The sequence below is a fragment of the Malaclemys terrapin genome, chromosome 2 (genome assembly GCF_027887155.1).
Source record: "Malaclemys terrapin pileata isolate rMalTer1 chromosome 2, rMalTer1.hap1, whole genome shotgun sequence".
In the NCBI taxonomy this organism is placed as follows: Eukaryota; Metazoa; Chordata; order Testudines; family Emydidae; genus Malaclemys; species Malaclemys terrapin.
This window is the reverse complement of record NC_071506.1, coordinates 59552424-59576104: the sequence shown is the minus strand read 5'-3', so window position 1 is coordinate 59576104 and position 23681 is coordinate 59552424. Positions and strand designations below refer to the sequence as shown.

The window sequence follows — 23681 nt, the reverse complement described above, 5'->3', positions numbered from 1 at the left end:
AGCAGTTGTATTTTCTTGTTGATAGTTCTGTTGCCTTCAATAACATGCTGTATTAAATTAGAATGATTCACTATTTAAAGCAGATGGAGATGTAGGAACCCTATAAAAGACACATTTAACCTTTACATTGCAATGTTTTTAATTTCTGTTGTGTAATAAATAGGAAGAAAAGAGAAAATTTTTAATACCTTCAGGATGGACTTTATTGTCTGTCAATTTTATTATTATTATTGGAATTGGACGAACACGTCAAAATATCCATGAATATGCGCTCAGATTAAAAAAATGATTTTCCTGGGAAATAAATAAAAAAGTTCTTGTTGACCTGATGTATAGAGGTCTGGTTTATTATAGGCTCATCAATGATCTGACTAGAAGGTAATCAGGTTCTTATCCTGAAATCTGGTCACAGAATTAGAGAATGTAGAGAATTCAATAATTTGTAAGGACCCTTGGGGAGTATGCCAAGAATTAACACACACGCTGAGGACAAAGCCAAGCTTTAGAGATTTTTATTAAAATAAAGGAAAAAGTCATCAAAGCTCAAAACCATAGAATCAAAAAGAAATAATACAGTTCTATGAGTACCTATGGTATCATTCCTTACAAAAGCTACTTTAGACTAGCATATTTACACCCTTTCTTGGCAACCTGGTGATGGGAGACAAAGGACCAGCGTTGTCTCTGGAATGCTAAATGAGTCTGATCGTCCAGGTTCCTCAATGGCCAGGTAGGCCATTTATCTATGCCAAAGGTTACAAGCACTCATGCTAACTTGCTCTAGCTAATCATACAGGATACAGATCTATAGGTTCCCTGCATTACAGCCAAATATAATGGAGTAATGTCTATGGAAATTATTCAGTACAAAAATATAAGCCAAAATAATATAATCAATCAAACCAATAAAGAAAAAAACAGAATATATAATATAGCAGGCTAGCCCTATGGGCTACAGTCAAGATCTCTTACTATTGAAACTTTTATCCTATAATATGTTTAACTAGAAGAGGGGAAATCAGGCAGTACCAGTCAGCCTTGAAAGGCTAATAAATGGAGGGAATTTGTAGGAGGAATGTGAGACTGAATGAGGCATGGATTCAAGAAGGATATTACTAGACCCTAGGTAATTGGCTCAAGAAAAGGTGCAGACTCGCTTGTGGGAGAAAGTGGCTAGACGTACCAAGTTGGCAGACCAGGGAGCAGCAGATGAGACAAATTGTGAGCAATAGCAGACCTGTGCAGATCCTTGAAGTTGAGGAGTTTGAATTTGATGCGGAAGAGGTCCGAAGCCAATGCAAGGATTAAGGGAATAACATTATCAAAGAGGCAGAGAAAGATTAGTTTAGCTGCAGCACGTTAGATGGACATGAGGGCCATACTATGAGAATCAGCCAGCCCAGAGAGAATGAAGTTGCAGTAGTCAAGGTCAGATGACTCAGATAGGAGCCAGGATGTCAGCAAGAAAGATGGAGAGTGCGGGACATTTTACAACATTATTAAGGAAAAACTGACAGGTCTTAATAGCCTGGATGTGGTGGAAAACAAAGAAAGGAATTGAATATAACAGTAAGGGTGCATGATTAAGGTCCTCAATGGTCTGTAGAGTTTTCTACAGAGATAGAAAGGGGAAGGACTGAGAAAGGTCTATGAGAAAATATTGAGTTCTGTTTTTGCATTGTTCACTCTGAGTTGGTGACCAGATATCCAGGAAAAGATTGGAAGATCAGAGAGGCTGATGCCAAAAGTTTCTGGGCCCAGGAGTCAGAGAGGCAAATGCACCAGGACATAATGAGGCTTTTTAGGCAACAAACACAAATGCTGAAGAATCTTGCTAACGTACAGGTCCAACAGTCATGTGCTCACCTTCTTTTACAATCAATGGGGAACTCCATTTTAGCAGTTCCCTACATCCCCCCCGCAACTTTCTATGTGGCATCATGGACCACAACCCTTCCTCCACCACTCCACATGGGTGGACAGTAAGGAGTACTACAACTTCACATAAACTGAACTGTGAGAACCCTGGTTGGTGTACTTTTGGTTGAAATTGACTGAAATGGGGACACATATTTTCTAGCATTCTATTTTTAAAGTTCTGTTCTGTTAATGTATTTTATAAGTTTGCTCTGTATTGTTTTTTAATTGCACATTATTTTTGCACTGTTTTTGTTACACAATAAATTTTTGTTTTGGGAAATTTAATCTTTATTGTTTCATAACAGATGCAGCAAAATGCTTGGTGCTACTGAAAGCACACATTAATTGTAATTGAACAGGACCACAGGACTATAGGTTTCAGTGCAAAACACATAATAATTATAAATGTACAGTAAGCACCGCATGAGTCATAGGTTCATTAAAAGAGATAATGTGATATTCATAAATGTATACCAAGCACTAAACAGTTTCTAGCAACTCCCAAAACTTCAGGACCTGGTAGAGCACTGTCCAGCACAGCACATTACTGTGTCTGACTGATAAATGCCCTTTCAGGACCTCCCTGAGCAGCATAGCTCCACGTTGAGTTCTTGTAATGGCCCTTGTGTCTGGCTGTTCAAAGTCAGCAGACAACTGGTCCACCTCTACTCTGGTAACAATTTTTCCACCTTTGCCTCACAGATATTATGCGGGACACAACAGGCAGCTGCACCAATTGCAATATTTTTCTCAGTGAGATAGAATCTAATAAATAAACATCTCTAGCTCCCCTTCAATCTACTGAAAGCACATTCAACTGTCATTCTGCACCTGCTGAGACAGTAGTTGAATCTTTCCTTGGCATTGTCAGGGTGGCCAGTATTTGGCTTCATGAGCCAGGGAAGCAAAAGGTAGGCTGGGTCTCCCAGGACCACTATTGGCTTTTCAACATTGCCAATGGTAATCCGCTGTCCCGGCTTGCAGCTGTCTGAACAGTCCTGTATTCTTAAAGTTGCAAGTGTCATGCATCTTCCCTGACTAACCCACATTGATATCAATGAAGCGTCTTTGGAGATCCACCAAAATTTGAGTAACCATAGAAAAATAGTCCTGTCTGTTGATGTACTCTGTAGCGAGGTGGGCTGGTGCCACAATGTGTGAGAAATGTGTGCCTGTGATGTGGTGTTCACCCCACACAGGACTGGAAGGAGTTAACCTGTTAACTCCACAAGCTCCACCTTGTGTTTTATCCCCAGGGAGCAGGGATAGATTGCAAGCGGGCTCAACTGGGATGGAAGAGGCGGAGCCTATAAAACAAGGAAACTGGCAACAGACCGGGGCATCAGTCACTCCCTGCGAGAAGGGAGGTGTGTTTGAGCTGGCAAACCCAGAGAGGTGGGGTGGCCAGGAAGGTGGTAGAGGGCTCAGGAAAAAGCAGTAAGGTGTAGAAGGGAATAGACTTTGACTGCTGGCTAGAGGGTTCCTGAGCCAGAACCCAGAGTCAGAGGGTGGCCCCGGGTTTCCCTGCCAGACAATGGGAAAATTGCCTAGGACTACTGAAGGAAGACTTTGGTACCCCAGAAGGGGGAAATACACTCAGTGATCTGGCTGGAGTGCTGAGTTATGAAGAGGATGCTACGGTTCCTGGAGTGAGAGAGGGACTGCAGACCAGAGAGAGAGATGGAGAGACAGCATGCAACTGTGGGAGGGGCGTTGACTTGATGAGCACCACCCTGTCACAGTGCAGTCTGTCACCTCACCATAGTTCAAGATCTCCATAGCTGCAAATCCATCCACAATGCCCTGCACATTGCCTAGCATCACAGTCTTGCACAGCAGGTTACTATTGATGGCCCTGCACACTTGCATTTCTCCTGTGGATTTTCCAACTGTAAAATGACTTCCCATTGACTGGTAGCAATCTGGCATTGCAATCTTCCATAGTGTGACCACCACTCACTTCTCGACTGTCAATGCAAGTCTCATTCTGGTGTCCCAGCACTGGAGGGCAGGGGTGAGTTTGGGACATAGATGCAGGAAGATGGCTTTTCACATCTAAAAGTTCTGCAGTCACTGTTATTTCAGACCTGCAATACGAGGCAATCCCACTTGTCAGAGCTTGTTTCTAGGGTCCAAAAGTGATGCTCCACTGTCTGCAACTGCTCCAAGGATGCCACCAACAATCTTGAATTGATTTTCACTGTGTCCTTCAGCAATCTGTCCTCAAAGAAAGCATAATGTGCGCTCTTGTTGCGGTACTTCCTGTGACGCTGCAAAACCTGGAGGACCGTTAGTCCTGTGCCATGTTCATGTCAATAGTGCAGAGCTGTACAGGCTCCATGCTCCTGTCAGATGGTGGACAGCAAAAAGTGTCACATGGGTTTGTGGGATTTAAAAAACAGTTGTAAAAATTATGGGATTGGGATGGAGAAAGTTGCATGACAGCAACTTGACCCCCTAAATCCCAGAGTTCCCTGCATGACTCATTTCTGCCCCACAACATATTGCGAAAATCCCCCAAAAGGCATTGCACTGGTGGGTGGCTCTTGGCACACTGGGATACCTACCCATGGCACACCGCACTTTGCCTTGACATGAGCATTTCTTCTGAATACGCAAAGCGCCGATGCGAGCAGCCAAGTATGCACATGCAGGAGCAAAAGACTAACTGCGGCAGCTTTACACCAATGTAGCTTATGTCATCCAAAGTTTGTAACATAGACATGGCCTAATTCCTTTGTGCTCCTATTTGGGGCAGTGTTTGCAATTAGTTTTGCAACAAGGCCGTCTGGACAAGGCATCAGTTTATGGCAATGGCCATGCTTATGGCCAGGCCTTTGTGTGATTGTGAAATCATAGCACTGCAGCTTCTTCTACAATCTGGCAAGCCTGTCTCAGGATTTCTGAATCTATAGAGCCATTGCAGGGAAGCATGAGCTGTCCTGACCATAAACTTCCTCCCATACAAATCATAATTAAAATGTTCTATCGATTTAATCAGAGCTAGGAGTTCTGTTTAGGGATGCAATCATTTATTTCAGGAAAACTTAGACTTTTGTAATAATAAGCTACCACCTCTCAGGTCTCTTGTGTTCTTGTGTCAATATTGCCCCAAACTGAAAGCATCTGTCTCCAATGTGAAAGGAGTTTTAAATCCTGGATAGGCCACAACAGTTCAGTCAGCAGAGACTTTCAACCCTGGAAATGCTTCATCACACACTGCTGACTGCTGAAATGGTTTCCCCTTTTCACTCAACCAATTCACTCAATTGCAATATTGGCAAAAGTGAATCGTCTATAAAAGGAGCCATAGCCCTTTAAAACATTGCACAGCTGAGAGTGTCTGGAGAGTTGACCAGCTCTATACAGCCTCAATTTTCGTTTTGTCAGTGGAGATTCCCTCCTCACTAATTATGTGCCCAGGGTACATTACCTCTTTTTGAAACAACTCACTTTTCTTTGGGCTCCATTTCAAAATGGCTGCCTTCAGCTTCTCACAGGCCGCTTGTAAATTCTTTAGCTCCTGTTCAAATGTTTTAGCAGGCACCAGGATATCATCTAGGTATAACAGACAGGCTGAAAGGAGCATTCCAGGTAATACCCTTTCTATTAGCCTAAATTGCCACAAGTATCACCCAGTGAAAGCATTCCCCCACCCCCATCTTTTGTATACACTCCCACTTGCCAGTAGTCACTCAAAAGATCCTGTGTGGAAAACCATATTGCACCTGCTACAACATCCAGAATATCATCTATTGGAGGTAATGGATAAGAATCCTTTAAAGTGACTTTATTCAATTTTCTATAAATCCACATAGAATTTGGTGCTCCCATCCGTTTTCCAAAGGACTCGTTAAAGACTCAATAAGCCTTCCTGGTACATTGCCTCAATGGTCTAAGAACATAACATAAGAACGGCCATACTGGATCAGACCAAAGGTTCATCTAGCCCAGTATATTGTCTTCTGACAGTGGCCAATGCCAGGTGCCCCAGAGGGAATGAACAGATCAGGAAATCATCAAGTGATCCATCCCCTATTGCCCATTCCCAGCTTCTGGCAAACAGAGGCTAGGGACACCATTCCTTTCCATCCTGGCTAATAGCCATTGATGGACCTATCCTCCATGGATTTATCTAGTTCTTTTTTGAACCCTGTTATAGTCTTGGCCTTCACAACATCCTCTGGCAAGGAGTTCCACAGCTCAGCTGTGTGTTGTGTGAAAAAGTACTTTTTCTTGTTTGTAATAAACCTGCTGCTTATGAATTTCACTGGGTAACCCCTAGGTTTTGTATTGCCTGAAAGGATAAATTATACTTTTCTAATCACTTTTTCCACACCATTTATGATTTTAGAGACCTCTATAATATCCCCCACTTTGTCATCTCTTTTTAAGCCATTCTGTACCCGTTTATCTTTATTGTCCTTCTCTGAACTTTTTCCAGTTCCACTATATCCTTTTTGAGATATGGTGACCAGAATTGGATGCAGTATTCAAGGTGTAGGCTCACCAGGGATTTATATAGTACCATTCCTGTTGTCTGATTTGTGTCCATTTATTCTTTCTACTTAAAAGAATAAATGGACACAAATCAGACATATGGAATGGTAACATACTTAAGCCACTAGGAGAACACTTCAGTCTCCCTGGACATTCAATAACAGATTTAAAAGTAGCCATCCTTCAACGAAAAAACTTCAAAAACAGACTTCAAAGAGAAACTGCCGAGCTAAAATTCATTTGCAAACTTAACACCATTAATTTGGGCTTGAATAGGGACTGGGAGTGGCTTGCTCACTACAAAAGCAATTTTCCCTCTCTTGGTATTGACACCTCCTCATCAGTTATTGGGAGTGGACCACATCCACCCTGATCAAATTGGCCTTGTCAACACTGGTTCTCCACTTGTGAGGTAACTCCCTTCTCTTCATGTGCCAATACATTTATGCCTGTATCTGTAATTTTCACTCCATGCATCTGAAGAAGTGGGTTTTTTTACCCATGAAAGTTTATGCCCAAATAAATCTGTTAGTTTTTAAGGTGCCGCCGGACTCCTCATTGTTATTATGAAACAGAGAGAGATTATAATAAAGAGGATAAGGGAAACTTGCTGCAGCCTGTAATTCTAGCATAAGCAGGAGAATAATATTCATAGAAACCTTAAATGTTTTTGAATTCATAGATTCAACAAATCCCATCTGTAATGAGCTGCAAGAAATAGCCTCAACATAGCTACATACTTCAGATTATAAAATTAAATTTTCCACATACAGAAGCTTCAGTCACTAAGCAAAATGATCAGACTTCTAGACCCCAGTATATTAATCTTTAATGTGCCCTTAGGCTTCCTTTGTTCATCTGAAAATGAAGGCTGCTGAGGATGAGTTGTAGGCACATTTTCAAAAGTACCCACTAATTCTGAGTGCCTTAGTTCTTGTGTGCTTAACCTGAGGTACCATGGGCCTGATTTTCAGAAGCGTTGAGCACTCAGAACTCTCTTTGAAGTGGCTGCTCAACACTTCTAAAAATCAAGCCCTAAATCTTGTATGTTGGGCCCCCAAGTCAACAACCACTTCTTTGAAAATTGTGGCCTTTAATGTATTTACTAAGTTTACACAAAAGCCAAACTCTTGCATATCAGCTACTTCACCTAAGACAAAAGCTTTATATGTTCATTGAAATTGCCTTAAAGGCGGTGAACGGCAAGACAGTGCCAAAGATAACTCCAATTGCATATTGGTTCTAAAAACCTATCTAGTGAATCATATAAAATATAATTAATTTTCATGTTTTTTACAGTCTGGGATCAGTATTTCCAGTGTACCACCAAGTTCATATAAAGCATATAAGCAATAGTACTAAGTACATTTACACTTCTGCACTTTGCTTATACCATTTACCGCATATTGGTGGACGTAAAACCAATAGTTAGCTATACGTCGACCCCCACCATCTAATTTATTATGGCTGCAAATCAAGCACTTAAAAGTTAAGGAATCCCGAATTAAGGTTGTCTGTGCACCTTTAATTCAGTCCCTTGTGTGTTTACAGTATAATACAATTTTTTATTACATGATCACATACTATTTTTCCATTGGATTTTTAATAATGCTCTTAATGTCATTTTTTAAATGTTCTAGGTTTTAAAAATGCAAACTAAAAAACTACCCAGATAGTCTATCACTTGGCATCATATTGATGCTCACATGGTGCAAGTTACTCTATGGGGATGGCAAGTATGCGGTCTGGTCAGTGCAAGGTAATGAGCTTGCTCATTGAAGATGGAATCTTTGGAGACTTTAAATTCTAGCAAGGCTTTGAGCATCTGCAAACTGATTTTTTTTCAAAGGCTTATAACTTGGCAAAATTTGGGCAGATTTTCACAGGAATGGCAATAGGCACATCCCTGATATGAAGTCCTCCCTTCACCCACCCCACTGACACTGTCTTTCAAGTCTGTTCTTCAAAGCATAGGCATGTTGGAGGTTTCCAAAGAAAGGTTAATGGAATTTTTTTAACATTGAGAAATAATGTATTTTCTCCAAGCCTTATTGTTAGAACTGGTGAGCCATTTTGCCTAAAATTTTCCAAAAACATTCAGCCTGAATATTCATCATGGAAAATTTCAGCCCTAACAGACTTAATAATAGGCAGTGCTACCAGCCCCACCTAAAATAAATAGGAAAGACCTTCCATGTCAAATTTTGAAAATGCAAAGGTTAGCTCAAATTTTGGGCCTGCATTACTCAATGTACTTTTGACATTACTTGACCATAATTATTGTTGCTTACTAAAAGCAGAACATAGTTTAAACAGTTATGAAAAAATTTAAAAGTTTTCTTATTGTGTTGCCTTGCTTCAGGTCATAAAAATATTTAATTCATACTAAATTGTACAACAAAACAAAAACCAAAATCCCTAAAATGGAGATTGCAATGGAATGAAAATGCTCCAGAGAGAGATTTCTCATGATGTATTGATATACATCATGTGAACATTGATTTTGAGATTTGAGAATAAAATGGGGAAAATGATTAAAATAGGGCTGGTCTTCTATGAGCAGAACTGAAATGAGGTGGAATTCCTTGTGCAAAGGGTTTGGGGTGTTAAGCGAACAGCGATATAGACTGACCCTGCAGCTGCCTTTGCGTGGATGGACCTGTGCCTCTGTGCAGTGCTGGTATGTGGGATCCTTGTGTCAGGGGTTCCACACAGGCATAGTAGTTCCACCGACATGGTTCTCTTTGCAAGATCGGAGACTTAGAATATGACTAATTTTCTCATCAAGTGAGATGTAAAATTACGTTAACTGTTATGGAAAATGAATCTGATTACTCTTTCTGATTACTGTAAAATCAGAATCTGCATATGCATTGTGATATAAGGGATGTTTTTGACTATGTCCTAAAACTTTGTGCTTTTTTCCAGAGGTGAAGACAAGGATACTTTTGGCACTCCTTGAATATACAGGTACTTTTAATAGGCTAGTTTCAGTCTGAGGTTTGGTTTTTCGTTTTCTTTTTGAAGCACTAGAATCTCTCTTCACGGATGTTTTATATTTGTGTTATGAACCCAAAGAAGAGGTAAGTGGAAGAGAGGAATAGAGGAAGGGAAGATCCCAAACCCATTGACCACAACTTGGAATGTGAAGTTTTACCCTTACTATGTACACTAAGTGTTCCCGAAGGCAATGGCAATTTAAAATGAAAACTCTAGTAAATGAGAGACAATACAAACTGAATATTTATGTTTGGGATGCAAAATACCATCCCTCACTTATTTTGGATCTCAGTAGGTGAAATGGCTGCTAAAGCACTGAGCTGGTATACAATATTTTTGCTATCTTTTCTCCTCTGCTTTTCTACACCTACCTTCATTTTCCATCATTTCCGTTCTCCCTTTCCTTTTCTTTCCTCTCTACCTCCAGCTTCCCCTGGCCCTAGTTTCCTTGTTATTCTTGTCTTTCTTGCCCATCCCTGTCCCTTCTCTTTTTTTACCTAATTCTTCAGAATATGATGGATTTAAAAAAATTATCACCCTGCTTTTTGGAAATGGTCTGCATTTTCCACGGACTACTTTGCCACAATTTCATCCATTGTTAACAACATGAAATATGCAAATGTATTTACAAAATAGTGAGTAAATGGGCATTCAATATTCAGGAGATAATGCTCCTGGCAGAAGAGTGTACAAGGCAATCTACAGCTTTTGCAGGTGGTTAAATGCCAAGTGAAGCAGAGACATTTGACTATAAAAGCCAATTATTATCATACAGTTTAGGCAAACCACAGCATTAAATAAAAGAAAAGTAATGGTCCTTTGTTTTAAAGTTTGGGCTTATAATTATTAATAATTGTTCAAAAGTTTTAAATGGAGTGGCCAGTGCAGAGGAGTGACGTAACTGGACACCTGAAGGGCATGATTTTTAAAAACTCCTATTTTGCAGATGCAATTAATGGGAGGCACAAATGATAGCAAATAGACATCCAACTACAAAACTGTATATGCAAATCAGATGTCTACATGCCATAATTTGTACCCACAATTAATGGAGGCTGTAAAATGAGAGGTCAAGCTGAGGCCCTTTTATGAACCCATGCCCATAATGTCTGTAAGAAATTCAGTACCGTTTTTAAGAAGAAAACATTTGATTTTTCTGATCTGTGACTGGCTGAAATCCTTCTTTGATAATATTCTGTGGCAATCTTTAAAGAACAGATAATTGCCAAAGAGGCCAGGGAGCTTTCTGAAAGAAAGAAATATTTAGTTTTACTTTCCTATAAGACTGAAAAAAATAAAAGTTTAATTTTATAAAAGAATAATTGCAGGGCTTGCAACATTTTACTTATTCTACAACTTTAGTTTTTATAGAGTCTCTCATAAAAACTGTATCACAAAGTGCTATTGAGTTCAGTATTAAACACAGTGTTAAAATATATTAGATGAGATTTGAAAATGTGAGGTGTTGGTGATACAGGAAGGCTGCAGCAAAAGGCAGGCACTGCAGGAGTGAAGGATCTATGAAGGCACAGTGAATTAGCTGCTTCTAGACAAATGGAGATAGCTCAGTGGGGAGTGTAGAGAGAACAAGATCCATATGGGTGCAAATATATGTTCGGTGTTAAAAATCACGAAGGCCTGTTAGATTGTTATGTGAACTGGGGAACCAGTGGGATTATCTGAGCATGGGGGAGATTATTGTATTTCTCTATAATGAGAAAAAAAAAACAGCAGCAGCATTTTTTACATATGTTGGATTCTGAAGAATAGAACTTGGAGAGGTCATAGAGAAGGAAGTTACAGTAATCAAGATCAGAAAACATAAAGGCTTGGATAATGATTTCAGTAGAAATGGTGTAAAGAAGCAGTAGCACTTGTGGACAGTATTCTAAAAGTCCTTACGGACAGGTAGGAGAAAGAAAGCAAACTCATGGTCAAAGATGTTTCCAAGGTTAGAGACAGTGGAAGCAAATGTGAAGTTTGAGTTAAGAAGGAAGATAGAGAGGATGGAGTTATGTTAAGGAGGCACCTGTTGCCCATGGGAAGCACATAATTTGTTAAGAAGGTGTTAGGATGCAGGGTTATTTCTGTAGATGCGGAATTATTTTTACTGGTTACCTGGTCAGGTGAGTCCTATAGTTCCATCCCAGAGATTTTAAAGATTTAGAGCAAGGAGGAGAGGCCCTGCAGGGAGAAACCTCAGGAAGAAGCCAACTTCAGGCTGAGTTTTCTGTATTGTTATTTCAGTTAATGGAAAAGGGAAAACCCCAGAATGGGGACAAGTTTGGATACTAACCCATTGTGTTTTTACTTTATTGAAAACAGAATAGGGATCCTGTCTGTTCACGATGGGCCCAATTCACCATTGTCCTGCACCATGTGTAGTCATTGATATAAGAGCAAAATGGGTGTAAAACTATCAAATCAGAAAAAATGTTGTACAGCCACTTTGCATTCACTTCTCACACGTGAAATGACTACCAAGGTGCGAATCAGTGAAGAATCATGCCCCTCAACTTTTACCTTGTTAGAACTAAAAGGGCCTGAGCCACAAAATTAGGATCTGGATTTTGAACACCCCAAAATGTGGGGTTGATTGCAGTAGGGGGCTCACCATTTTGGTAGGCTGTCTCAAATTCACACCCTTTTGCTCTGGGGTGGAGAATCTTTCTTTTATCTTTGTGAAATCAGTAACCAGGAAGAATTACAATACACAACTATATCCCAACACCTTTATCAGCCTTCATGAATGGAGCTGTAGTGTTGATAAAAGGAACACTTTGAGAGTCACATGTAGTTAATTACCACAGGAATTATGCACTAAGCCTCAATGCAATAAACTCTAGATTCTAATAAAAGAGGTCTTACTCCATTGGTAACCAAACATCCCCAAGTGTATACCAATCTTGCTCCCAGGTTAGGGAACACCTCTTTCCCATTGGATTGGTGGCCAATGTTTCTATAAAGGATGAGCTTACACCGGCCAGATTCTATTCCCCCTGTCATCCTCAGGGGCCTGAAGTTGTAGTTGAAGTACTAGTCAGGGCTTCTTCTCCAAGGAACTGGATCTTCTCTGGCCTGCAGTCACCCAGTCCCTGCTGGCTGCCCAGTGTTACACCTCTGGTCCCACCTTCTTTCTAGGCCTGTCTTACAGCCCTTGTGTTCAGGTTGTGGTTGGGCCTGCTGTGGTCCAGCAGCAACATCATGTGAACCCTGTCTGCAGCTCACATCATGCAGTCCCTCCCAACTGATAGGCCAAGAGCTGACCAAGTGACCTATAACCATTTATAACTGTCCCAAACTTGGGCATGGCAGATTCTCCTCTAGAGTAGCATATCCATCCTGTAATGGTAAGAGGGCTGATAGTAGGATGTTGAACATGGGTAGCATAACTAATCAACTTCCTTGGGGATGGAGTGAGGGGCCAGTTCTTCCCCTTGACATGCCCCCTAACCAGTGAGAGCTCAGGCAGCAAGGCAGGTGTTTCACAGCAATGGTGCTGCCATGTGGAGCAGGTCTTTGTTTTAGGTGCTGGTTCCGGTTTGGATACAATCTAGTTGTGACAGGCAGAAAGCTGAAAAAGACAAGAGGGGAGACATTAAAGGTTGAAAGATATTTGCAGTTGAGTGATATCACGATGAGCTTGGTAAGAATTAAAGATAGAATGATGATGAGCAAAATAGAACCAGGCAGAGGGTTGAAAAATGACTTTTTTTGGGAGTCTGTAGAAGAAGGACCTATGAGCAGAAGAGGAAATTGCCACCAGACAGAAAGAGGGAGGAAGGGCGGTGGGGTTGGAGCGAGAGAGATGGATGTTTTATAGGTCAGAACCATGAATCTGGAAAGAGCCAGAGATACCTACAAAACTTGTGTATTGGAAAGGAAGTTACATTGTGGCATTTAAATGAAGACTTTAATTAAATACGTCATTAAGCTAAAGGCAACACTTACTCTACTGAGTTAATTACTCAAATTCCAAAGCTTGGAATATGAGCTACCCACAGTAACATTACTGACTCAGAAAGTAAATTGCTTACCAAAGTTTGATTTCTAAATTGGGACATTTTAATGATTATTCAATGGATTGTGAATTTTAAACAGGTTTGTACGTAAAGCATATTTAACTATTTTCACACAACTCCTTTAATTTGTTTTGAATTTTTTCAAATAAGGAGTAAAATCTCTTAGTTAAGGCTTTTTTGCGATGTGAGATTTTATTTTTCCAGAAAACAATGACTCTTTTGCTTAAAACAAAACAAAAACTTGCTACAGTTAATTTACTGTTAATTTATTCTCCCATTTGTCTTGCTTTTCCTCTTCTGGTCTTTCCCTCACAGATAGTGAGATACAGCTCAGACGAGACATGGTCTTCTGCCAAAGTCTGGTGGCCACAGTCTGTGCTTTTTCAGAGCAACTAATGGCTGCCTTAAATCAGATGTTTGACAACAGCAAAGAGTATGAAATGGAGACTGGAGAGGCCAGCAGAAGGTGGTTGGAACAGATAGCTAATGCAGGTGTCCTCCTTCACTTCCAGTCATTGTTGTCACCTAACCTGGTAAGAATCTCATTGCAGTAAACATGTGAGTCAATATGACAGTGCTGAGTAAGGGCAGCACGAAGCAAGGTGCATTATGTTTACAGTATCCTGCATCCTTTGTGTTTAGCTCATGTATTTATTAGCTGCTATTCAGGAAGTCTGTGGTTCAAATAATTACTGATATGGGAAATTAATAATGTTACTCACAAACAATGTTATGTTTCTGTTTCAAGTTACTAGATACTGAGAAGGTGTATGAGGAACACACAATAGTAGCGATTAAAAATCCAATATGCCATTAGACACCACACAGCTATCACAGCTATTTCCCCTCTGAACAATAAGTATATATGAGGTGATCACCATAGCTTCAGTCACTGTAATTAGCAATATAAGGAAAATACAATACTCATTACCTATTTTTAACAGAAAATCCCCACTTTCCCTTGGTAATTCAACTCTAAGGGCTAAATCTTCAGTCTCACTGAGGCTGCTTTGCCGCCATGGTGGCACAAACCAAACTGAAAGTTGATGTAACCAGCCAGTATGAATTCAGCAGGGAATCCACAGGTAGACAATTGTTGCTCCTTTGCCACCCTTCCCACTGTTTTACCACCTGTTTAAAGTAACATGGATCATCTGTATCCAGAATGCTTGGTTAGAAAATACTGAAAAAGTTGTTCTTAAAGACTTTCTCCTGAAGTGATGAATGTTATTATTGGACTAACTCAGCACTCCTTTTTTGTGCAAAAAACTTTACAAAATTGAGTGTTAATTTTAATTTAAAATTACATAATTGGAACAATTCATCGTGACTATTATTACCAGTATATGAGTACATGAAAATAACATTTAAATAATGTGGGATTTTAATTACAAAGGAACAATTTCTTGAGCCTTGAAGCAAAATCCAGAAGTTATGGTGTACCTGTGGTAACGGTTATCTTGTAACAGAACTACAACAGCTAAGAAGGTGGTAAAACAGAATTGCAAATATAGAAGACACTATATTAAAAGGTCTCAAGCTTTCACAATAAGAAGTCAGAGACTGACTCATCAAACCAGTAGGCCCAATCCTCAGGATCAGCCATTTGGCACCTAGCAGCTCAGGGGAGGAATGACTGAAGAGGACATTGCAAAAACAGCTTTCCAGCTCCCTGATCATCAGACTACCAGATACCAGTCTAGTCCACTAAGTGACTTAAAGTAGCCTCAGGGATCCATGCAGGCAGCCAGGATTTTAAAAAAGGGCTTGTGAGGGCAGTTACACTCATTACATCTGGATTTCAATAAAGAATGAATGAACAATTTTGTAAAGATTTCCCATGTGATAGAATGGTATTCAGATTACTCTGGTGATAAAAATTGTCCTCTCTCCCGGGGGTTAATAAATTGAACCATTAGGTAAAATGTTGCAGGCATAACCCCTTCTTCATAAATACATGGGAAATACTATTTAAGTTCATGGAACAGGGAAAATTGTTTTTTCCCCTCTGTGTAAATCAGTAACATTCAGCTAATTTTCATGTTATAGGGAATATGTTTATTGCCATCTGTTTTGTTGTGCATTTATTAACTGTTTCAATGCTTGCAGAAAGAACTAAATATACACCAGGTTTACATTTGTCTGCTTGGTAGTTTAGCATAGAAGGGACCGTAATATGAAAAATACAATTATTTTAAGTGAGTATTGATTCTGCTGTGACTGCTCTAAGTATTTACTTCCAGGCTAACTATATTGTTGGTGAATACTTCCCTTGTTATTAGAGATCCAATAAAATATCTTGAAAGGGTTATAATTTACTTCTTGAAGTTATGTGGTACGAGACTTGATTTTCAAAGGGTAAGATTTTCCATCATTTTGGTTTGAGAGTTCACAAAATCTGAGCCTGCAAAAATGAAGTACAAGTGCCAATCAGAACTTTGGCACATCTAGCTACCCAAAATTGTGTAGGTCAAGGTGAAAATTACTCCCCTATTTTCACCCACATTTGAGCTGCCCATTCAATCGTTGGCACAAAAATTTCCCCTTAAGCACATAACTGGGACTTTTGAAAATCTAGTCCACTATCTATAAATGATAGCTTATGCTCGGGTATTTTTTCCCCCGATGTGTTTAAAAACAAAGTTTTAACTTTGTGTAGTAATTGTGATGGGACCCCTAGGGAACAACCTGGAACTCTGTGACCTCTGTGTCCCCTTAACTCTCCATCCTGGGCTGTTTCGCACAATGGTTTGCTAGTGACAAGCAGCAAACCCATCCAGGTGCTGTTGTCACACAGCCACCAGCATGCAGCGACACGTTCAGCTAAATTGCATGAATGCTCTCTAAGTTTCTCATAAACTATAGAGAGGGAGACACTAGCAAATCCCCACCAGCCTTGCACCCCAGAAATGTACCGTCTTACACTGCTCAAGACCTTCTCTTGAACAATACAAGCTCATTAATTAGTTTGCCACTTTGTCAAAGGATAGTGGACATTCACCAGCCTTTGTAATCTCAGCAAAGTCCCCACGCATTTTAGACAAACTCACTTGGTTAAGATAAAACATTGAAATAAGTTTATTAACTACAGAAAGATAGATTTTAAGTGATTATAAATGGTAGGTATAAAGATCAGAAGTAGTTACCTAAGAAAATAAAAAGAAAACACGCATTCTAAATCCTGAACTTTCAGACTAAGGAATATTTTGAATCAAGCAGTTTTTCTCACCCCACTGGATGTTGCAGGCAGATTACAGTCCTTAATACACAGGCTGAATTTCTTTCTCAGCCTGGGACCAATCTCAGTTCTCAGTCTTTGTCTTCCCAGCATTCTTGTTGCCTTCAGAGTAGGTGAGGGAGGAGAAAGGTGATCTCATGATGCCACTGTGCCTTATTTTACACACTCAATTCATGTCCCAGGAAAGATATTGGCCCCAGACATGTCCTGGTGGGCCTTGCTGAATCATACAATTGAGCAACCCTCATTGTGTGGTGTTTACACAACTGCCTTTTACAGAATTGTAAATCTATTGTTTACAATTCCCCTGCTGGTGAATGGCTCATGATGGTTGCTTAATGCCCATTTGATGTGGGTCACCACCATTGTTGTTACTGGAGAGCTAGCCAAACTCACAACAACTTCAATAACAACCATATTGCAGAATATCATAATTCCATATACAATGATGATTAAGGCTATGGTTTTGTCATGGACATTTTTAGAAAAGGTCACAGACTGGTCACAGGCAATTAACAAAAATTCACAGAAGGTGTGACCTGTCCCTGACTTTTACTAAAAATGTCCATGACTAAACAGGGAGGGAGGAGGGTCAAGCACCCTGCCCTGCTGTGGCTGGGAGCTGCTGCGGACCCTGCCCTGTGGCTGGGAGCTGGGAGGGACCCCCGCCTGGGAGCTGTGGGGGATCCCCCACCGCCTGGGGACTGGGAAGTTCTGGGGGATTCCCCTCCAGGCAGGGGAGCTGTGGGGGTTTCCCTGACACTTGTGGCAGCTAGGGAGCCACAGAGGTCCTCCACATCCGCAGGTACTAGGGAGCTGCGGGGGAGCCTGGCCCACTGTGAGGACTGGGGAGCTGCAGGGGATTCTCCCTCTGGTGGCAGCAGCTGAGGAGCTCCCAGGGATCCCCTGCTGCCTGCGGGGACTGGGGAGCTCCGGGGGGTTCACCTATCGGTGGCGGCGGTGGCTGAGGAGCTGCTGAGGGTTTCCCTGCCACCTGCGGGGACTGGGGAGCTGCCAGGGACCCCTGCACCCACAGTGGCTGGAGAGCTGCTGGGGACCCCTGTACCCATGGGGACTGGGAAGCTGCAGGGGACCACGACCACTCTGGGCGGCCAGGCTACCCTGCAGCTCCTGGCCACCACGGGAGGTGGGGATACCCTGCAGCTCCAAACCACTGCAGACTGAAGTCATGGATGTCTGCGGAAGTCATGGATTCTGTGACTTCCATGACCTCCGTGACCAAATTATAGCCTTAATCACGATACACATATTTTGACATAACAATGATTTTCAGTAGATCATGACCTTTCATATGATACCTTGCAAGGCATTCCTTATATGAAATATCACAACCATAACAAATGATGACTAAGGAGGTTACAGGGTGCTATTTTAAAACAGTGCATCACAATAATGTAGAAGAATTTTTAAAATCTAGGGTTAGTGTCATATACATTGTAAGGTTGCCCATTTACATACACAACAACTAAAATTAAATTAAATGGTAGCTGTAATGGTAGCTGTAAATTAACTTTAGCTGCAAAATAGTTTAATAATTTCAGTTCTAATTTCAATTTTAATAATAATTTTTTTGCCAGTAGAAGAGGGAGTAGAAACCGAATAAAAACAAATCCATCATCTGTTATTCCTGAAAGTTAATTAGATTAATACTTTAATGAAGCCAGGTGTAACTTTCTGCAGTTATTTTTGATGTTCATGCGGTATATGGTTTCCAGTATGGAAACATCATGCTAAAATCACATAATCTTTATTTGAGTAGAGATTTTTTTTCCATTCCAGACTGATGAACAAGCCATGCTAGAAGATACATTGGTTGCTTTGTTTGACCTGGAAAAAGTTACTTTTTATTTTAGACAGTCAGAACTAGAACCACTAGTCGCAAGTGAGTAAAGAAGTATATTTATGAGATTTATTGTTCTATAAACAAACAGTGGCATGTTAGATATGTTTAAAGTAATATAATGTTTTTCTCTTCTGGAGCATCTCAGCTCATGGGCAGATGTCTTAATTTGGGAATGATATGGGTCATGGGGCTGGGAATGGAATAATAGAACCTTTCCTCACTAGATCTCCTGATATCCAGCAAAGGTCAGTCACAATGAAAAGTAATTATTATCTGACAGCTGTTCAGGAGCCTCAGTAAATGATTCGTGGTCTCAGTGAAGCCAGTAGATAAGTGACCATTCCAGAAACAATGTCCAGAAGAGCTAGTTCTCACTAAGGAGCAGTGTGTAAAACAAGTTATCAGAGGACAGAAGAACATTAGAACATTGTTCACATCTACATCATCAGTGACACACGAAGGGATAACTTACATCTGTCAGCACCAGCATGGTGCTAGAAGAGGAGATTGACTTCTGAGTGGGAAGAGGCAGATGGTATTTCCTCCAGGGTTCTGTCTGTCAGGGACAGCTTTAAATTGTCAAGAAGTGTCCTCTGAGCCCTGCTGGTGCAGGCTAATGAGATGTGCTGAATCAGAGCATCCCCCATGCCCAAGCTACTCTTGGGGATGCACTGACTGCCTGCCGACTCCTGGTGGAGGAGAGGTTGCAGCTTTTTTCTGCCTCTGCAGCCCCCTCCTGATGTTCAGAGCCTGCGGTGAATTTGGCACAGCGAATGAAAACACACTTTTCCAAAGTCTCATAACTCAGCAGGAGGAAAAGCGTGTCTGATTAACTTCAAGCTTTCCAAACAAATACTGCCCTGGAGATAGAGATCACACAAGATAACTTTTACAGTAAAAAGACCCCAAAGCTGCTAGTGAGAGAGGGTGTCAGCACTCCCAGAATTCAAGTACCACCTTACAGCCACGGAGTGTTGCCAGGGTTCACATTTGCAGGGCTGGTGGTGAGTTAGGATTTGATCCATATACTACTTCTGCTGTGTTGGGTGAACAAGTCTGCAGGAGATTCCATAGCCCTGCTTCAACCATTTCCCATTAAGAAGAGGTCCCATTAAATCAGACATTAATCCAAGACAGGGTGGAGGGTCAGCCTGCACAGCATTCCTAGTTGGGAGCAAATTAGTTGCCTGTGTTGTGCAGTGCTCATATTGTCTCCTTCCCATGGAAAAGTCTTTCTCATATATGGTGATATACAGAGATCTTATGTGTAGCATTCAGATCAAAACAGAATTGCAACAAGCTCTATTTCAGCCTTTAATTTAAATGCCAACATCACAACGATCCAAACTTCATGGTTTCATGGAGAAGCAGATTTTGGTGGCAAATTCAGCTTTTCATTTACGGCAAAGCATAACTGCCAAAGTTAAAAGAAATTAATTATTTCTTGATGCCAAAAAATAGTAACAAGTGGCAATTTAACCTCCTTTTCTTGGAGCTGCAAAATCATAATCTAAGAGCATCAATACCCATAACAGCTACAGGTTGTAGTTTTTTTTAATTTTTAATTTAAAAGTATAACTGGAAATATGCATGGATTTTTATTTGAAGTAAGCTGCTGTAACTCTGCAAATGTTAAGGTTGGGGTATGTCTGTACTTTGATCTGGGAGTGTAATGTGAAGCTTGAGTATCAGATATACCTGCGCTGGCTGTGGTGGACCTAGCATGCTAAAAATTGAGTGTCGCCATGGCGGTATGAGGAGCAGGACACTAGCTGCCCTGATTACTTACCTAGCAAATCTTTTAATATTTTCACCCTGCTAGATATGTATTCAGGATGGTTAGTCCCTCATGCTGCTTGCACCATTGTGGTTACGCTCTATTTTTGGCGCACTAGATCAGTCAGAGCTAGTACATGTCTAGTTAAGCTGGGAATTACACCCCCAATTCAAAGTGTAGATGGACCCTTAGAGTAAAAAGGGTAAATTTTCACTGGCTTTTGCTAATGGCAGTTCTATGCTTACTCACCTGCACAACATTGAAAATGTACATTGGGTAATTATTTGCAAATGATAGAGCCAGAGGCATTAGAAGATCTAGGAATCTAAACCAATGTGAAAGGGAACTTCCCATTTAATTCAGAGTGACATCTGGTGTGTCAGTGTGTAATGAAACATACTATTATATAATTTTATGTACTGTACAGTAAGAAATCAGTTGTCAGAAAATGAGTCTCCAATTTATTATTCATTGAATGGTTCTGTAGTTATATATTCCTCAGCTTTATGCATTACAGACATTCTGATGTGAGCAGGCCATGGATCAATGACTAGAATTAATATCATGGGACACATTCTTAAGTACACAGAGTTTATACTTGGCATCACTGAGAAGAGGGGAGTGAAAGGTTGCTGTAAGGCATCTGTCTACTCCACTGATCCTGGTCTGGCTAGAGGCCAAAGTGGGCCCAGGCATAACTTAAAGCAGCCTATGGGTTGCTTTAATTCATGCCAGCTGCTGTGATCACAAAGGGTCTGCTGTCCCAGATGAGGATAAAAAAAAGCAGTATGCACTACACCCCACTCCCTCCTGCCACTGGCATGCTTCCTCCCCACCCTTCATAGATCTGTGGGAAAGTAGGTGGTGTAGAATCACCTTTACACCACCTGAAGATTCCCCTCTGTTGCAGGAACCTGTGGTTGGCTGTTAAGGCATCTTTCTGCCTGCTTTGTGGTGGTGTTCCATTGCAAAGCAGGCAGAATAGGGACAGGAATTTGGCTATATATAATTTTTGAGTGTAACATTCTTTCTAGTTTTTGGAAGAGAAAATATCACATAGTTGTTGGCTATTAATAACATGGCAATGTTAACTATTTTCTTAGATGTTCCAATCACATATCAAGCAGAAGGAAGCCGGCAAGCTTTGAAGGTTTACTTTTATCTTGATAGTTACCATTTTGAGCAGCTTCCTCAAAAGCTGAAGAATGGAGGAGGGTTTAAAATCCACCCAGTACTTTTTGCACAAGGTAATTCTTTTTCTATACCTTCAAATAGTGTCTGGAAAATCTGCAGTCCCATCTTAGCCCTGATTCAGCAAGGTACTTAATCACATGTGTAGCTCTGAGCACATGAATAGTCTCATTAAGTTCAGAATTAGGGCCTCAATTCAAATACTTTGTTGAATTGGGGTTCTAATTCTGAGATGAATTTTAATTTTAAGGAATGAAGTATATTTTTCATATAAACTCTTCCAGAGCATACTTCTGAGTTTAAACCAATCATACAGACACCGACTGCAGAGAATAAGTGGATCATCTTTTTGTTTGTTTTTTTGTAAGTTCATTCAATGTGGATATTAGTGGGCAATTCTCAGACCTGAAAATTCTCTTAAATTGAAAAAAATTTCATTTTCCAAATGAACAAAGCAAGAAAAAACAGGTAAAGGACTAAGGTGATATCAGCTGTGATTCTTCTTCAAAACATATGGAGAGTTAAATATCTTTTCCAGGTATCTGTAGCCATGACACCACAAACATTAGTGAAAGGATGAATGGCATTGATGCTTATGTTGTTTGTAAATTGCATATTCCCTACAGTGAGCAGTGGTGTCATTATAGTCATCAGGACCATAGGGTTTGATTCACCAAAGTGGTAAATGCCTCCTGCCAAGTGCTGATTGCCTTCAGCTTCCTTTGAGTTCAGTGGGAGTTGAGAGCTCTCAGTATGTTGCAGGAGGTCCTTGGCACACACCCGAAATGGACTCATAAATCAAATAAATGAAGGAAAGGAAGAATTTGTGGAAACTTTTGATCTAATAAAAAGTAACTACAATGCAAAAATATTTAAAGGTGAATAGCAAACCCTCAGGCTAAAGTCAAGACAAATACATCTTTGAAAGTAAAAGGTGTTAGCTCAAATTTAAATGAAGTCCCAAAGAAAAAGTTGAATGATTTTTCATTTAAACTATTTATAGATTTAAATTCAGCCACTGGAGGGGCAATGAGGAGACTGAATAACAGCAGGAACATCTCAGCAGATGATGAGATGATAAAAACACACAAAGAATGGGAAATAGCTTGGCTCCAATATGATCTTGAAAATATTAAAGTTTCTTTCCTGTACAGAATGTGCTGCAGAATTGCCCGTGTCTTTTTACACCGAATGGGGCAGTAGCGTCAGGCAACTGGGATGAGGGCCGTTAAACCTATTGTTCAGAGCAGGCATCATGCCTAATGGTTGGAGCAGGCATCAGTGGTCGGAAGCTGTAGCCAAGAGTCAGATCAGAGGACAAGAACTGGATACTTGAACCCAGGGTCAAGCCAGAGTCAATAGTCAGGAAACAAAGTCATGAGTCAAGCTGGAGGTCAGGAACTGGAGCAAGGAGGAATTCAAGGCAGGGCAGGACAGAGACAAGGCTAGGTGCAAGGCAGGAGCAGCAGAAACAAGGTAACACAGGAGACTTCACAGTGGTGGGCATGAGCATCAAGCAGTCAGCTAACTGCTTCTGCTGTCTTCAGAGCCACCCTGCAGACCCTTCCAGCCAAACAGACGTTATGGTCAGCTTGCTGCAGGCCAGCTGTACTGATGAGGCTGCCTGTGCTGCAGGCCCTGATTCCTGACAGGTGGTTGGATATTAAGACATGCCCCCTGGTCTCAGCAGACAAGTTCAGACATGGCACTAGCTGTGTTCCCCATCAGCTAGCTTGAGGAAGGGAGCAAGACACCAGGATTCCCAGAAGGCCCAGCTATTTAATAATTTGCAGTATTTAAACTCCTGAGATTTCTTTATTCACTATCCTATCAAAATGTCATTGAGAAAATCCATCCTAGTTCACCGGTGAGGTTGGCTTTGTGAAATCAGCCAGTTTCACCCACATCTGTATTGGATCTGGGATCCATGTTAAACTCTACATCTTTCTGAAAAATACTCTGAACAAGGGGAGAACCAGATGCCTTGCATAACACCCATTTCCTCCTTCCTATCATCACTTTACCCAGCTGCAGAAGGTAGACATGCTATCCTTCTAGTGATGACAAAAGTCTTACTGACTGATGCATTGAACTATTGTAACTTCACTTTCGTTTTTCTTACACGCACATTGAGCTGTGACTCATTTTCACATCAGTTTTATAATGATG

The 23681-nt window shown here is 40.8% G+C and overlaps 1 protein-coding gene across 2 annotated transcripts in view; it reads left to right on the top strand.

Annotated features, from left to right (window-relative positions):
* Positions 1-23681, top strand: part of PREX2 (phosphatidylinositol-3,4,5-trisphosphate dependent Rac exchange factor 2) — a 280651-nt gene that overhangs the window by 179011 nt on the left and 77959 nt on the right. For both annotated transcript variants that reach the window (XM_054020338.1, XM_054020337.1), the window contains exons 31-34: positions 9349-9390; positions 13758-13975; positions 18481-18583; positions 21425-21568. In XM_054020338.1, coding sequence (XP_053876313.1) covers positions 9349-9390; positions 13758-13975; positions 18481-18583; positions 21425-21568 — 507 coding nt within the window. The remainder of the gene's footprint in view (positions 1-9348; positions 9391-13757; positions 13976-18480; positions 18584-21424; positions 21569-23681) is intronic.